At 40.8% G+C, this 16,704-nt stretch overlaps 3 protein-coding genes across 5 annotated transcripts in view; 1 reads left to right on the plus strand and 2 right to left on the minus strand.

Moving 5' to 3' along the window:
• The window catches only part of aatka (apoptosis-associated tyrosine kinase a), a 34,665-nt gene extending 27,878 nt beyond the window's left edge, over positions 1-6,787 (minus strand). The window contains exons 1-2 of one of the 3 annotated variants that reach the window (XM_056401157.1): positions 6,573-6,787; positions 5,658-5,772 (exon numbers count right to left, since the gene is read on the minus strand). In XM_056401157.1, the coding sequence (XP_056257132.1) occupies positions 5,658-5,739 (82 nt within the window). In that variant the 5' untranslated portion in view covers positions 5,740-5,772; positions 6,573-6,787. Of the gene's footprint in view, positions 1-5,657; positions 5,773-5,879; positions 6,330-6,572 lie in introns of those variants that run through there. The other 2 variants (XM_056401158.1, XM_056401156.1) reach the window with 2 other exon arrangements.
• Positions 6,788-11,808: 5,021 nt separating this feature from the next.
• Positions 11,809-13,951, plus strand: LOC130185000 (immunoglobulin lambda-1 light chain-like). Its single transcript, XM_056401167.1, has 4 exons — positions 11,809-11,932; positions 12,025-12,349; positions 12,760-12,794; positions 13,456-13,951. The coding sequence occupies exons 1-4, from the start codon at positions 11,893-11,895 to the stop codon at positions 13,779-13,781; spliced, it is 726 nt and encodes a 241-aa protein (XP_056257142.1). The 5' UTR covers positions 11,809-11,892; the 3' UTR covers positions 13,782-13,951.
• A 209-nt stretch (positions 13,952-14,160) lies between these two features.
• On the minus strand, positions 14,161-16,607 carry LOC130185430 (immunoglobulin lambda-1 light chain-like). Its single transcript, XM_056401903.1, has 3 exons — positions 16,568-16,607; positions 16,147-16,480; positions 14,161-15,190 (listed from the first exon to the last, which is right to left on the minus strand). Exons 1-3 carry the CDS (start codon positions 16,605-16,607, stop codon positions 14,830-14,832), a joined length of 735 nt encoding a protein of 244 aa, XP_056257878.1. The 3' UTR covers positions 14,161-14,829.
• Between the last annotated feature and the right edge of the window lie 97 nt (positions 16,608-16,704).

Here is a 16,704-nt window from a genome sequence, read left to right on the forward strand (position 1 = left end):
GTTGAAAAAAAAAACGGTAGAGGAGTGCAGGGATTAAAAGCGAGAGACGGTAAGGAGCGTGAGACTATGAGGAGGGAGGGCCGAGAGTTGCAGAGGAGGAGGGGAACACACACACACACACACACACACAGATATGTGCACAGATACGTCAGTCTCAGGAAGGGATGACAGCAGAGCGAACAGCATGACGTGATTAATGGCAGGGTACGGTATCCTCCACCAATTTGCATCCTCTCTACCGTTCTCTAGTCATGCTCTTTGTGACTGCACAGGCCTGGACAGAGCCATGATAACTGTCATTAACTGGGAGTGAGAGCCCAGGAGGACCACCGTGGATCAGCATTACAGGCCTGTCATGTCCGTCCCCCGTCAGCCCAGGGAAGGGCACTCTGCTGGAAAGAAAGCATCCGAATATCAACTTTGTCTGTGATGGGCAGATCTTTCCAGTTAATTCCAGATTAATTAACTAAACACGCAGGACACTGCTCGCTGTACGATTTAACATCAATAATTCATTTATGTGAGACATTATTATAATCAATGTATGCACATATCATTGCAGAGGAGACTGGTAGCCTCTGTTGGCCTATGTTTTGCTGCTGGGTCAGATTTGGAGGTAAATCTGCTGAACTGGGTGATTATTATGCAGCACAAAAAGAATCAGAGCTTCTGTTCTCCACAAATGGAACAAAAGCTGCTCGTCGTTTATCACATTGGCAAACAGACGGTTGCATGGAATGAAAACATGTTTATCCTCTTGAGTAAAGTAGAGGAGGAAACTCGACTGAGGACCGAAAGATCCTCTTTGCAAGAGGAAGCAACACAGTTTATAGGAGATGTAAATTTTGACAAGGACCAGCACTAACAATCCTGAGAGACAGGCACTACCAATCATTTAAACATTTTCAGACCAGTTGCGCACAGTGACAAAGCAATCCTCATAATTTATTAAACGACAACAGAGAAATTAAAATGACACATATACATACATATATGTACACACGCACACATTATATATTTATATATCTATATATAAATATATATATAGAGAGAGAGAAAGAGAGATACAGTTCTGCAAGCCAGCAGTTTCCTATAAATATATACATACATGTGTGTGTGTGTGTGTGTGTGTGTGTGTGTGTGTGTGTGTGTATACATTGTCTAACAAAGATACTTGGAAAACCACAAAGGTTTTATTTTCATATTTTTTTCTTAAAGGACAGTGAATGTGGACAGGTCCTCACTATCTATGGAATGGACAGTTAACACCAGGAAAGACAAAACGCTGATGAAGGACACTTATGGATATTAATACATATATGCCTTCCTGCCACTACAAGATTTATGGGAGTGTTTATCTAAATGGGGACTTAGGTTCAAACCACAGACACAAAGTTAAACATGTTCATGATTTGGTTATGTTATGTAATAGTGAAAAACTGACCAAAGCTGCAAATGAAAAGGTTGGCCCAAAACCATGGTGATATAGTCAAAGAAGCCATCAGAAATTGTCATATTACACTTTACAAAGCAACTACTACAATATAGTACATTAGCAACTACTACAATATAGTACATTACTCTATTAGAAATCATATATTATATTATAGAAACAAAAATACAATCAACATTTTCTTAAATAAGTCAATGAAACTGCCGGCTGTTCAAAAATGAACTTCATTTCTTTATCTCTGGCAATGGCACGGTTTAAACAGTTTTCCTTGTAAAGTATCATCTACAGTATGACAAGAGCATCTGTACACAGACACACACATACACACTCCAGGAAGGAGTGTTTGGGCCCTTGTGTGCTTAGGCCTCTGGCTGATAAACACAAATTAGATACATGTGCAAACCATATGCAGACATACAAATATGCACTTGAGATGACATTTCAGGGTCTCGAGTCTCATGATGCAGACAAAGGCTGTGTGTGTGTGTGTGTGTGTGTGTGTGTGTGTGTGTGTGTGTAATGAAATGCAAACATACCTGAGCAAAACAAGTTAGTGTGAGTTATGCAGACTCCAATGCCCCACTCATTATTCCTTCCATAGTTTGATGTTTTCCCAGTGCTATTGTTAAGAATACACTCCCACACATACACATGCAGTGGATTTGCACACGCACATTTTCCACCCAAATGTCTTCTTAGATCTGTCCTTTTAAACACATGAACATGCTTGCTTGTTCTTTCCCTCCCTCCCTGCCTTTTTCATTGTCATAAAACATCCCTAAAATCAGCCCACTATACCTAACTAGCAAGCATCTCGACTACCGTCACCACCATTTGAGGTGTTGCTAAATGGCTCTCAGCGTGCTCTAGCATTTACAGTTAATTCAACCAGAAGTGATAGAGAGCTTGGTGACAAATTAAATACTGCATGGGTCCCTCTCTAAAACAAACAACCACGCAATTTCACATGCACAAGCCTTCAATGAGTGTGACACCAGAAAACCCACAGCGCCCACATCATCGCACAGAGAGCACATAGAGGAGACATAGATGGTTCCCCTTGACTGCTTAAATCCACTTCATTCTTTTTCTAGTTCCTCCAGAGGCAGACTTATGTAACTAAAGTGCTTGGTGTTACACATGGAGAGATGAATAATCAAATAGTCAGCGGTGGCTGCCTTGTCCTGACCCAGTCAGCGGGAGGAGCTCTGAGAGCAAGTCAAGATACCATTTTTAACATCTTTCCTCTCCATGATCACTACCACCTTGGTTAGAGCCTGCAGTGTTGTGTCCATGTGCATGTGACGACACGTGTAAGCTTTCCTGCATGTGGAATGTGTATTATGAATTATGTTGACTGATAGAAAACAGCATGTTTTTTTTGTTTTTTTTCCACTTTAAGATACCGTCCCTAACGTGTGCTGGCCACCACCGCCACCTCCAGGCATCAGCAGAGACTGCCTCCCACAGTGCTGCATTATCAGCTTGCTGGTGTATCAGTGCTGTCATCCAGGTCAGTCCGTCTTCTGTTATCCTGACAGTGACGTGATGCATATTAACTCTCTACCTAGGATGCAGCCAGGTTTTCAAAAAGCTACCCTTCGCACATTGGCATCTGCTTCCTTTACTGATGGGAGAGCTCTCCGTGGTGCTGAAGCAGTTGTAAGCCAGGTGCGAGCTACAGTTGTCACTGGTGCAGAATGCCACACACAAAGGGCAAGTTTCCCCCCTCTGACCGATGTAGTCAGGGGATCGACAATCCTGCTACGGTGTGTCCATCCCCTGCTGATGGCTTATGTAATGCCATGCAATGTGATGACTGACCTGGCCCCACGGTTGTTTTTCCTCTGTCTCGGTGTGTGTGTTTGTGCATGTGTGACTGTGTGCGCAGAGGTAAAGCACACTATGTTCTTACATAGCCCAGGGCACGGAGAGGAAGTGCAGCTGTGGAGGATGGCTTGAGGGGTGCTACACTTCAAACGCTGTCTGAATTTGAGATTTGATCTCTAATCAATGCATGGTTAGAATGGCCAAACAGTTTGCTCAATCCAAAATGGGGGAACGGTGTAGCATTTGCTGTGTTTACATCATTTTTCCACATTGCTATCTTCAAGCTGCCTGACCACAGTCTGAGTCTTGTGACATTTATTCATCATAAAACAATGATGTTGTTTTTTTTTTTTTCAGATTAGATTCCTCTGGTATGTTTGGTTGTAGATGTATTTTATTAATCCACTCCAAAGCCAGCGTATTCAGCAGCTACAGCAGATTGAATGCTATTCCTCCCTGAGTGTTTCCCTCCCCTTTAAGGGACTCTAGCATTTCTCTGTCCTTAGCACTGGCCATGAGAATGATTGGTTCCTCCTCACACGCCCCCCTCCATCACCTTGGCAACATTGATTCTCAGTCCAATTACTGGGAAGAAACAGGATCGCTAGTGAGGCGCTGCTCTTATGAGAATTTTAGATCATTATGACAGGGGAGTGACTGTCCATTCTTCAGTGTCTACTCTAGCTACATACAAGCTACACATACATGCCCACTCATGCCCCACCCTCCACCTAAACCTAACCAATCCCAATGCATGCACTCCTGACTTGTCACTGAGGCTATTCATTCTGCTACCATCAACTGAATGAGGAAAATATGAACATTTGACTGCACATTCCTGAGGGGAAATTTTCCAAACCTGTGACCACCTCCAGGAAGAAAATACCAAGACAATTAAATTAGGAGACGCCCCAGAAGAGCCACAGTTACCAGGCATTTTACCCATAAATTCAGCTGGGAACCATTTATCTTGCTCCAAATTAAAAGATTACACTCCTCTGGTAGGTTTGTATCATATTTCACTGCACAGAACCAGAAATAGCCAGCTCAGCACCCACTCCACAGTCCAGACTGAGAACTGTTCCCAGAGCTGTTTTCCAAATATCTAAACACTAAAGCGATCTCTGTTTCTCTTTGTAGTGCATCTTAAAGAGGAGCAGAACAGTATCTGTAACAGTTCAAGCATTATTCATGAAAAAAACTGTCACGTCACATTAGTGTACTTTACCTATATCAGTCTTAAATCGCCTGTGATTGTGTATTAATACAAATTTTCACAAAGGATCCTATGTGATGGGAAAAGCATCTGTTCTAAATATAACATAGTACTCTTCACTTACTTGCTACGGTGCTTTACCTTAATAAAGTGTCAGGTTGAGGTACTGTCACAATTATGTCTTATTTCTTCTCACAAGGACAGCATACCTCCTGTAAAGTAAGTAACCTATTTGACTTTCAATTGGAAGCCACTTTCAGTGTCACATTCTGAATGAGGAGCAGCAGAGATTAGATACACAGAATGAGAAGTGAAGAGAGTCACAGGAAGATAGAGAAGGGTTGAATAATTATACAAAGAAGGATCAGAGATCAGTGAGAGTGGGCAGTTTGGGGAGGAGAGATAGCGCCTGAAACTTGAGAGCCACTGGGCTCACCATCATTTGTATGCCAAGCACACTGCGTCCAGCTCAGGGACTCTCTCAGTCCTGTTTACACTTGCACACGGTTATTTATTCTGCTCTAATTCAAGCCCTCACAAAGGGTTGTCTGCACAGCCATGACTTCCTGCTCGTTGGTCCTGTAGCACTGCAGCAGCACCTGGGCTCTCCTTTGCCAAGGATCACCCCGCAATCCAGAGGATGATTAAACACTGCATCCGAGCGAGCGCAAAGTACCGCAACCTCAAACAGCAGAGCCATGCACCTCTTGCCAGCGGGTCACCTCTGTCATGTTGTAGGCAGTCACCATGCACACATCCTGGTCATAGAAAACACATACAGTACACACATGCACACACTCAGCTGCAGTGATGTACATAGAGGACTATGCAGATTCACTGCAGACACAACTTTTAACCCTCTTATCACCAAGCCAGAAGGGACTGACTGAATATAAAACATCCATAACTGAGCGAATCCTTACAGGTTTAAGCTCAATGTTGGATGATGATGATGATGTTATGGCGATGATGCTGCTGCTGCTAGTGACTAAGGCAATTATATAGGCTATACAGTGTTATAGCACCAAGAAACAGAGACACACGGCATCAGATACTGAGGAGAGCACTCAGCCTGATCATGAAAAAACATCAAAATAAGAAGCAGATCTGGAGCAAATGACCAAACGCCCTCATTCAAGTCATCAGTTTCACCCTTACCTGTATCAAAGTGAGAGCTGAAGGCAAAACTGGGGTTGAAAAATGCCGAAGACATGACAATCACATGTAGGGCAAAGACCATCCTCCTCGTTGCGTTGCAGAAGACAGCAAAAGCCTAAACACAAAATGAAAGGTCAAGAATAAATTCTCGACTCAGGTGCATTTAAAATGTAGGTAAACTGTAGCAGAAGCTGTAATGCGCAGCATTTTATTCCATCACACCTCACAGAGAGCCCCCCCAAGAAAATCCCGCTCCACCTTCAGCTCGAACAGATTTGGAGACAGATGTTGACAGTCATTTCCATTTTACCACATCTGTTGGTCGACTTGTTTGACAACAATATCCCGGCTCGCGCCTCCTTTTCGTGACTGCTATTACGGACAGGTTTAGTGGACCTACTAGGTCACCCGGTGAAACGCTTATCCGTTATTTACACCGATTTTATACACTGTCAAATCTTGACTGCTCCAAACATTTGGTGACATCCCATTTGCTTTCCTTTCAGAATAAAGCTCTGTGTGCTCCTCGCCCCGCACTACATGTAACATGCCGATCACTGGCAGGGCAGATGATTCGTTTTAAAAAAAAAAAAGATGCGTCGGTCAGCGATGCGCATTTGCGTTACAGCTTAGGTACAGAAAGACTGCGCGACATTTTGCACCACTGTCAAGCGAGATTTAGTGTGAAAGCACTTCCGTTTGCAGCCTTCAAAGTAAAAACTCATTTACGTATCAGAGGACAATTTTGAAGACAATCTCAGCTTGATTTCCGTTGTGCTCCGGATTTTTTTGTCACACTTGACAGCCATTTCTAGAGGAATCTTGCGAATGCTCGTGCGCGCGCGCGCTCGCGTGGTGTGGGGTGGTTGAAACTGAAATGTTTTGGGACCACAGGCATTTCCTCATCAACCTTACCTCCTATCCTCACTCTGGAGAACTGGGCAGTGGAGACGATGTTTTGTGCCATTTTTGCTGTGTCCATGAGTCACAAGCAAAGCCAAAAATTACATTCACACAGACACGTAGACATATGCCCGTTGGCTGCTGTGTAGCAAATTAGCTAATGGTCAGGTGACCAGCAGAGGCGGGAAAAGTGAACAGGGCGACTAGTGGACAGGTGACGAATGACAGAGACACTGAGCTGGAGGAGGCAAGCAGCACCGACGTCACCATGACGAAAGGCACTAGTTTAGCCACATTGTGAGTAACTGCAAAACGTGTAAGTACCCCCGTAATATTGCATATTAACTGAAATGTCAGACTCACACGTGATAATCAGTGTGGATAATATTGCAATCCACAGTCACTTACTGTATATGCGCACCTTTTAAAATGATCTAGAATTTGGAAGCTTCAATGTGCCTGTTTGTTGCTTTCCACTGTGGCCATAACTGAATCATATTGGCTCTATGAGTTGCTGAACTTTTTATTTTGCTGGGCTGAGTATTCTGATGATTTGTGCAAACTGTTTTGTTAATCATATTAATCATTCAAACTGACTCCAAATGCACAGGGCCCAGATCTGCTGGACAGAATCTTTAAAGAGAGGAAGTTAAAATATGCGTTGCTCCAAATCCCTCCTTGCCCATCTCTGTTTGTCTCCTATCTTATCCCCTCACTCATGTCTCTCTGTTTCTGTCCCTCACACACACACATACACACATACACACACACACACACACACACACACACACACACACACACACACACACACACACACACACACACACACACACACATACACACACACACACTGATGTTTACTACTTGCCCTCTGCTGGTTGTTAGCAGTAAAGCAGACAGATTAATCTCAGTAAACTACCACCGCATTATCGCAAGAAACAAAGTAAAAATTAACATTCCCTTAATACCATAGACATTTATTAAATTACATTCTGCTTTTTTTCTATTTCACTATGTAAAATCTTTTATGTTTTCTATTTGTTTTGTGGATTCATTTGAGAAGTAACTTAATGAAATGACTGCATAGTCTTTAATTTGTCCTTTCCACATATTTCTTTCAAGCAATGAAGCATCTGTTTTTTGACTCCATGTGGTTTATCTGCTCAACCTGATGACATGAAGAAATAAGAAAATGTCCAATACACAGTGCAGTTCTGTTAAATGCACACTAGAGAGCAGCACTGGATTACTATTAGAAAGACACAGAAGACACTTGTACTAATTGAAGTAGTTTAAGCACACAGTCTCTCTCACACACATACACACACACACACACACACACACAACCCTAGATTTCGTCAGATGAGGGCTCATTTTTTTGTGCCTCTCTCTACTCTGCAGGATGCACCTGCAGGCCTCCTGTCTTTATTTAGCTTCATGTAAATTAAAAATTTAAGTGTCAGCTCTCTGTGGTGGAAACACACGGATGCTTCACTTATTAGCATTTGGTGAATAGTAGCTTATTCAGCCCGCACGTGTATGTTGTTGTACATATATACATGCTTATACGTGCTTATATCCTAGAATAGACGTCTTATCATTTTAGTTTGTGAACTTCTACTGAACTAAGTTAATATAAAGAATAATTAGGAACTTGGACAAATCATTTATGAATAAAGACAACAAATAGCACTTGTTAACAAACTATATTTAACCAAAGGTGTCAGGGAACCGAAATTGGAAAAGAAAAAAAAGTTCTTGTAGTAACCTTTTGCATTACATTTTAATACTAATTTCTAAACATTATCAATTTAAAAATTGTTTAATTTAAATTTTGGTAGTTTTACACTTCATCTCAACATTCACATAGTCCTGTATGTGCAGAAATATCATACAAACATATTGAAATGGTGACTGAATCAAAAAAGAAGAAGAAAAATACTTCATACAATTTCAGAATTTATTGATTTAATATTTGTAACTTACATTTAGATATATAACCAACATTTGAGGGTAACATAGGTTTTAACCGCAGCTCCTCCTCCTGTCAGTCACTCTCAGTTTCAGTGTAGTATTAAATTGCTCCTCCAGCACCTCCTCTCCTCATCCTCCAAACCCTCTCATCTGTCAGCAGTAAGCTCACTCTCCAAGTTACAAGGCCATTCTCAGCACACACTGACAACATGCTGGGGACCCTCTGCACTCTCATCACTGCTCTAACATGTAAGGAGGCTGACTTACTGCAGCTCTGACCTCATGTTGGATTCATCAGTCTGTGTGTTTCTCTTGACTCCATGTCGTCTTGTTGTTTCCAGGTGTGAGTGGTGTGACGGTGGTGACACAGAAGCCTCCTGTTGTGACGCTCAGGAAAGGAGAGACAGCCACCATGGACTGTAACCTGGGGACTGTTACTGATAAATCAGCTCATTGGTTTAAACAGATTCCAGGAGGAGTTCCTCATTATGTACTAAATTTTCATCACAGCTGGAGTTCTCCAAAATATGGCACTGGTTACTCTTCTCCCAGATTCACATCCACTCATCAGTCAGAAACAGATTATCGTTTGATCATCAACAATGTGATGGAAGACGACTCAGCAGTCTATTACTGTCATCTATGGGACGACTCTGCTAAGGAGAACGTATCACAGTGATTTACACTGTGACAAAAACCTCCTCACTTAACACTTCTGCTTTTTGAGACACTGACACATCTGAACTGAATGTGAAGTCATGAACCAAAGCTCATAGCTAATAAAACAAAGCTAATAAAACAAGTATGCAGGTTTTCCTCCCAAATCTTCTTGATGGTTTTTCACTACTTCTTATAGTCAAAGTGAAAACTATAATTACTTTAGTCTTTCATCAGGAAAAGGCCCTGAAGCCAACTGCTACACATTTATTACAGAATCACAGTTAGAACCTGACAACAGCAACAGCTGATACAAAGATACTTGACTTGTTTATTTTTAGTCAGTCAGTCCAATTTGGATTAATATGAAACATTTTTTTCTTGGTGAGACAAATATTCAGAAGATGAAAATAAAGGTAAAGTTAAACCGTGCGTAGAAAGTTGTTTAGTGCACATATTGACATGGTGAGAACTTCATTAACACAAATCTAAAAAACTGGTAATATATTTATCCTGCAGTTTATGAGTTCATATAGAAAGGTTAACAGAAATGAATCTCGCATCACTGTTGGAGTAGATCATAGTATGATCAAAAATATCAATAGTATTCCAAACACAATAGGAGGACACTTGGATTTGGATTCATCAGTCTGTGTGTTTCTCTTGACTCCATGTCATCTTGTTGTTTCCAGGTGTGAGTGGTGTGACGGTGGTGACACAGAAGCCTCCTGTTGTGACACTGAGGAAAGGAGAGACAGCCACCATGGACTGTAACCTGGGGACTGTTACTAACAGTGCTGCTCGCTGGTACAAACAGTCTCCAGGAGGAGTTCCTCAGTTTGTATTATATTTTCACCATACACACAGTGCTCCAAACTACGGCTCTGGTTTCTCCTCCCCCAAATTCACATCTAATCGTCAGTCAACATCAGATTATCGTTTGATCAACAATGTGGAGGAGGGAGACTCAGTAGTCTATTACTGTAGCGCATGGGACAGCTCTGTTAACGAAAGGGCATCACAGTGATTTACACTGAGAAAAACCTCCTCACTGAACACTTCTGCTTTTCACCTACTGACACATGTTGACTGTTAGTGAAGGCATCATGGGGATGTTTTTTGTCATACCTGGGTATGTGCATGAAAAAATATAATTTTCAAATGTTTAATTATTTTGCTGGATTTTTACCTCAATCCTCAGAGCTATGCATGTGTATTTGCTTAAAAAAATAGTAAATGTAAAATACTAAAACAAAAGTCCTGTTCTATTAAAGCTTTTTAAAAATCATTGTTCACAAGATTCAATGTCACCTTTTGCACATGTGTTCTAACAAGGCTGTGTGTGTAACAGGCGAGTGTAGGAGCCAAATGTGGCACACAGTACAACAAAACCAGTTTGTAGAGACCTTTATTTCAACCAAGGCAGAAACTGGAGGGGAAAAAAACTGTTAGAAATCTTCCTGGTAGACCTGGAGACTCAGGCTGAATGAGCCAGAACAGGATCATGCAGACTAAGTCCAAAGTCACAAAAGCAGTTCTCAATGTTGGAACAGAAGGCTGAAGTGTTTTCCAAGGTTCAGACAAAAAGGGCAAGTCTGGGACAAACGGGGAATCAGTCCAAGAAATGCTAGAGAGTCTTGCATGGAGAAAAGCAAAGAACAATCTGGCAAACAACAATTGGGAGTCTGGGGTTTGTATACCGGGTGAGTGTAATCAGGAGCAGCTGTGTGACCAGGTGAACGGAGTTGGCTTGATGAGGTGGGCGTGGCTAATGCAGGGAGGTGAAGGAGAACAGGGTGAAAGGACATTTACTGACTGGGAGCTGTATGAAAGGGAATACTGAAATGAGGCAGGTGACCCGAGATGCAGAATCATGACAATGTGAGGCACTTTTTCAGAAAATTATTCTTTCTTGCCACCTTGCCTTACAGACCAACTGTATGTAAAGCTTGTGAGATTGTTGTCACATGCACAGACCGACCAGTCCCAGCCATAAAGACGTGTCACTCCTTCAATGTTGCTGCTGTCCTCTTGGTGGCTTCTCTGGTAAATGTCCTCCTGGATCAGACATCCAATTTCCATCGACAGGCCTGATCTAGGCAAAGTGTTAGTGGTGCCATTGGCTTTCCACTTCTTCATGATGGTCTGAACGGAACAAAGAGAACCAAACCTTTACAACTTTATCTCAGAAGTCTTTTGAAAGCACTTCCCAACCCATGGGGAATTCTTTACTGTACCATACTCTACTAATAGTGGACTCTTCAAGAAAAAGCTGGTTTTATTCTGATCGAGACTAATTGATGTCAGGTTGATCAATTAGTGTGGTGTTTGATTTGGAAGTTGATTGGATGCACCTGAGTAAGTTTATAATGACAAACTCTAAGGGACTGACCACTTTACCAAACCAGGAATTTTACAAGTTAATTTTTCATGCATTGTCCAGAATTTCTTTTTTTTTTTTTAAATGTTATTTTCACTTTGATCATAAGGGTTATAATCTATACATGCGGCACAAAGAAGTTACAAAGGTCAAGATTTTCAGTGTATGAACACGAACACAGTTGAGTGTCTAAGCTCCTCCTCCTCCTCCACTTCTCCTCTCCTCATTGTCTTTATAAGCTTCAGTCTCTCTTCTCCTCACTCCAACCCTGCTCACCTCTCAGCTGGACAGTAAGGGACGTTTACACCACACACTGACAACATGCTGGGGACGCTCTGCACTCTCATCACTGCTCTAACATGTAAGGAGGCTGACTTACTGCAGCTCTGACCTCATGTTGGATTCATCAGTCTGTGTGTTTCTCTTGACTCCATGTCGTCTTGTTGTTTCCAGGTGTGAGTGGTGTGACGGTGGTGACACAGAAGCCTCCTGTTGTGACGCTGAAGAAAGGAGAGATAGCCACCATGGACTGTAACCTGGGGACTGTTACTCTCAGTCCTGCCCGCTGGTATAAACAGATTCCAGGAGGAGTTCCTCAGTTTGTGCTGGCGTACTATCATAGCTGGTGGTTTGTGAATCACGGTGCTGGTTTCTTCTCTCCAAAACACACTTCTTATTATGAGAATGAATCAAGTTATCGTATGATCATCACCAATGTGGGGGAGGGAGACTCAGCAGTCTATTACTGTAAAACATGGGATGGCTCTGTTAATGAATGGGTATCACAGTGATTCACACTGTGACAAAAACCTCTCGCTGAACACTTCTGCTTTTTGAGGTTCTGACATATTTTTACTATGTGAATATGTTCATATCAGTCATTTACCCTATGACAAAAACCTCCACACTCAGTGCAGTCACTTCTGCTTTTTAACCCCATCAAATAAATGCAGAATCATCTATAAGATTTTCACCTTAATATTAATATGATATTATGGATGAATCTTTAATATAATTCAATACATACATTTCAATCCAAAGCAGTGTTTTGTAAAATAAACAGACTGATGAAGGGAATGAGATGTTGACAGTGAAAGTTGGTCTCAACAGCATGTTTCAGTTCCACTCCCCTCATCAGTGAGAGTCAGGAGGTTTTTGTACGGCCATTTGTACAAACTGAATCACTGTGGTATTCGGACGAGGCACCAAGCTGATTGTGGCAGGTAAGTACTTTTCAACTGATCATTAAACAAGACACATTTTATGTTTCTGTTTCAAATCTTTATTATTTTGTTTCTTATTCAGAATTCCTAGAAAATAATTGAGTTATTTGTCAATAATTCTTTGAAAAATAATTACCAAGTTGTTCAGTGGATAAATGATCTTAGTTGTTTCCCCCTCAGTACATATTTTTTATATATACCGGTCATTTCAAACAAATTTTTTTTTTTCAGAGATTTTCTCTTTCTATTGAAGTTATATTCTCATTGGTTTTTGTCTGAACAGTGTCCAACTATAAAGCTGTTTACATATAGTATTATTTTGAACTGTCATGCTTAATCTTAAAATTATATATTTTTCTTAAACTTAAATTTTTACAAAATATAATGCTTTGCTAAATATCAACCAATAGTATTTGATTAAACTTCTTTCATGTTTTGTAGTACTGGAAAATAGTACTCTTATACAACAATTTTTATTGATTTAATCCTCTGTGCTTTAAAAATTATGTATTATTTTTATATTTCATGAATATTTTAATCACAATTTGCATAGAAGAAAGTTTTGAACCATTATTTCTGTATTCTGTAACGCCTTTGATATTAAGTTACTATTCCAAATTTGGAATACATATTTTAGTTTTTACATCTTCTTCTGTTTCAGGCTCCGGTCTCTCTCCTCCTGTCCTGACAGTCTTCCCTCCGTCCAGTGCTGAGCTCCAGTCCAACAAAGCCACTCTGCTCTGTCTGTCCAGTCAGTCTGTGCCTTTTGCAGAAGTGACCTGGTCGGTTGGTGGGTGTCCAGTGAGCAGTGGGATCTCTACCAGCACCGCTGTTCACCAACCAGACCACACTTTCCAAATCAGCAGCTATCTGGACATCCAGACGTCAGACTGGAACATGGAGAAGCTTTACACATGTAAAGTTTCTTTGGGCTCCCAGACTTCAGAGAAAAACATCAACAAGTCAGCCTGTCCCACTGAACAATAGCAGAGGAGCAGAATGAGCGTTTACAAGCGTTAGAAAAGATGTCTGCATGCTCGTAATAACTGTTGTGACAGTTAGGTGGAGGTGTTGTATCAGCTTTGCATCTTGTTGCATTTATTCAATAATTGTTCAATAAAAAGCATTGTGCCCAATACAAGTCTGTATTCATTTGTATTCACAACAGTTAAACCAATGATATTTTGACTGCAATAACTTTACCAACACCTGATTCTGATGCAATGTTTCTCTCTAACAACGGCCGGAAATATATATTAGATATACATATTTCTAGATTGATATTCCTTTTTCCTTTTCAGTTTTATTTTGCTCACATAATTGAAAATGTCTAATATGGCATTTTGGCATATGGCATAACAAAATTTTTAAATAATAGTTGCAGTAAAATGACATAACATGAGCAGCAACTGAAACTGAATTGTCATCCTCCATCAGTGAAGCATCACCTCTCTACTCCTCCCCCTCTTCCTTACCAGGATGTACCTGCAGGCCTCGTCTTCTTAATTATAGCCCCATATAAATGAATTGGTCAAGTGTAAGCCCTCTTTAAAATAATTGTTTAATTTAATTCGTAATTCATCTAGAGACACAAAAACATGGGCAGAAAATTAAGTATAACATACAACAAGGTGGTTGCTGCAGTTGAGTGCGGGTTCTCTAATTTGAAATCTCAATAAAAAGGTCATTAGTGTTTTTCAGAGACAGAAATCATCATCAATCATCATGAAGTCATTATGAAAGAAACCATGAATTATAAATCAAATTTAATTGTATTTGGTTTTCACACTAAATAAACAAATGAAAAGTGGTTTTCCAAAAAAAATGCTTTTATTGAAGGAATCCATGCAAATGAGAAAAGCTGAAAGCCAAGCTATTAGCTAATAAAGGCTAACTGGCTAACTTAGAAAGGAAACAAAAAAAAAAAGAAAAGAAAAGAAAAAAAACAAAAACACAAATTGAAACAAACAAAGTAAGAATTTCACATTTCTAAAACAGCATTAGCAGAAAACATGCTACTAAATCTAGTCCCCTTCTAATTCATGTGGCAGTCAGACATTGTTATGTTCTTCTTGGAGCTCTGGGATCCCCAAGACACTTTACACGTGAAGACTTTGTCCATGAGCCATTGGGAGGGTTTAATGGAAAAGTAGCTGCTGATTTGGAAAGTGTGGTCTGGTTGGTGAACAGCGGTGCTGGTAGAGATCCCACTGCTCACTGGACACCCATCACCAAACCAGGTCACTTCTGCTAAACCCTTAGACTCAGTGGGCAAACTGAACAGACAGATTTCATTAAATTTTCCTGTGTGTAACGGGAAGCTTTTAGGACCATGGGGAAGATTATTTAGGGCACAACGGAAGTGGCTCTCTCTCTCTCCCTCTCTCTCTCTCCCTCTCTCTCTCTCCTACCTGTCCGTGGCCTGGAAGTGCAGCGTGGTGCAGACAACAGCACGAGGGATGCCAAACATTTAGTTTTGTGGTAGGCAAACATTGTAAGATTATACACCATCAGTCACTTCAGTTGGACTGTAAAAGAAAACACTCAATTAATCAATGTGGTTTTTATTTCTATCATAATTCCCAGTCATCTGATCGATCCGCCTGTTAGACATAAGGTGCACACCTGAAGTGGAGGGTGTGATTGTAAGTCACAGTTACACAGTTTGATAAATATCAGAATATCTGTTGGTCAAACAAGATGTTCAGTGTGTTTTCCTTGTTTTCTCTTTAGTATTGGTGGTCGTGATATTAAGCAGTACTGGTTGGTTTCTGTGGCTGATGTGTGCAAATGTAATGAAGCTGGCATCTATACTGAGCTGTGCTGACCTGTGTGCATGGTGCATGATGGGAACTTGTAGGCAACAGAGGTGCAACGACAGATCTAATGTCCCAGACAGGTTACTCCAGCCATGGTGGTCAGGAACTGAAACTGGCCTTTGTAGTAAAAAAGCGAGTGGTGTACATTGAATAAATGAAATGGTTGTTCTGCATTGTGAAGTATGAAAACACAGTTATTCTCTGACCGTTTGAGTGGCAGCTGTTGCTTCTGAATGCAAAAATAATTTATTTAAAATTCAGGTAAGATGCTTCATCAGAGACGTGAAGCAATGACGGGTCATTCTTGAAGTAAAGGGAAGTGTACGGAACATAAAGACGTCAAGAGGGATAAGAAATATGTGTGAAAAGATACAAAGAAATGAGCCAGATGAGAACAGATTAAAAACAGACATTTTTAAAGTTACATGTGAAGACAGAGAAAGAATTTGTTGATGGATTCATTGTCAGTGAAGAAAAGAGCCTCAAAAAGCAGAAGTGTTTAGTGAGGAGGTTTTTGTCACAGCGTGAATCACTGTGATACATTCTCCTTAGCAGATTTGTCCCATGTTTGACAGAAATACTGAGCAGAGTCTCCTGCCTCTGATCGCTTAATGATGAACTGGTAATCTATGTCTGATGAGGACTTAGAGTTGAATCTGTCTGAGGAGAATCCTGTTCCAAAGGTGGGTGAACTCTCAGAATGGTAAAATCTCAGTATGTACTGAGGAGCTGCACCAGGAACCTGTTTATACCAACTGACATAATATCCATCATCTTTCTGAATGTTGCAGTTGAGAACAACCTCTTGTCCTGTAGAAACTGTGTGGACAGCAGGCGTCTGGGTCAGCACTATCACTGCATCAATATCTGTCAACACACACACAGAGAAACACATGAGTGAAAAGTTTGTGTTTGAAAATATGGACTATAAAAGGAAAGAGAAGAATATCTTACATGTTAGAGCAGTGATGAGAGTGCAGAGCGTCCCCAGCATGTTGTCAGTGTGTGGTGTAGTGTGGAGGAGGAGGAGTTTCTACATTAATTGCACACAAATCCTCTTCATTCATAAATAAAATATGTAGTTTTACATC

This window comes from Seriola aureovittata, chromosome 17 (assembly GCF_021018895.1).
Source record: "Seriola aureovittata isolate HTS-2021-v1 ecotype China chromosome 17, ASM2101889v1, whole genome shotgun sequence".
Taxonomy (NCBI): Eukaryota; Metazoa; Chordata; class Actinopteri; order Carangiformes; family Carangidae; genus Seriola; species Seriola aureovittata.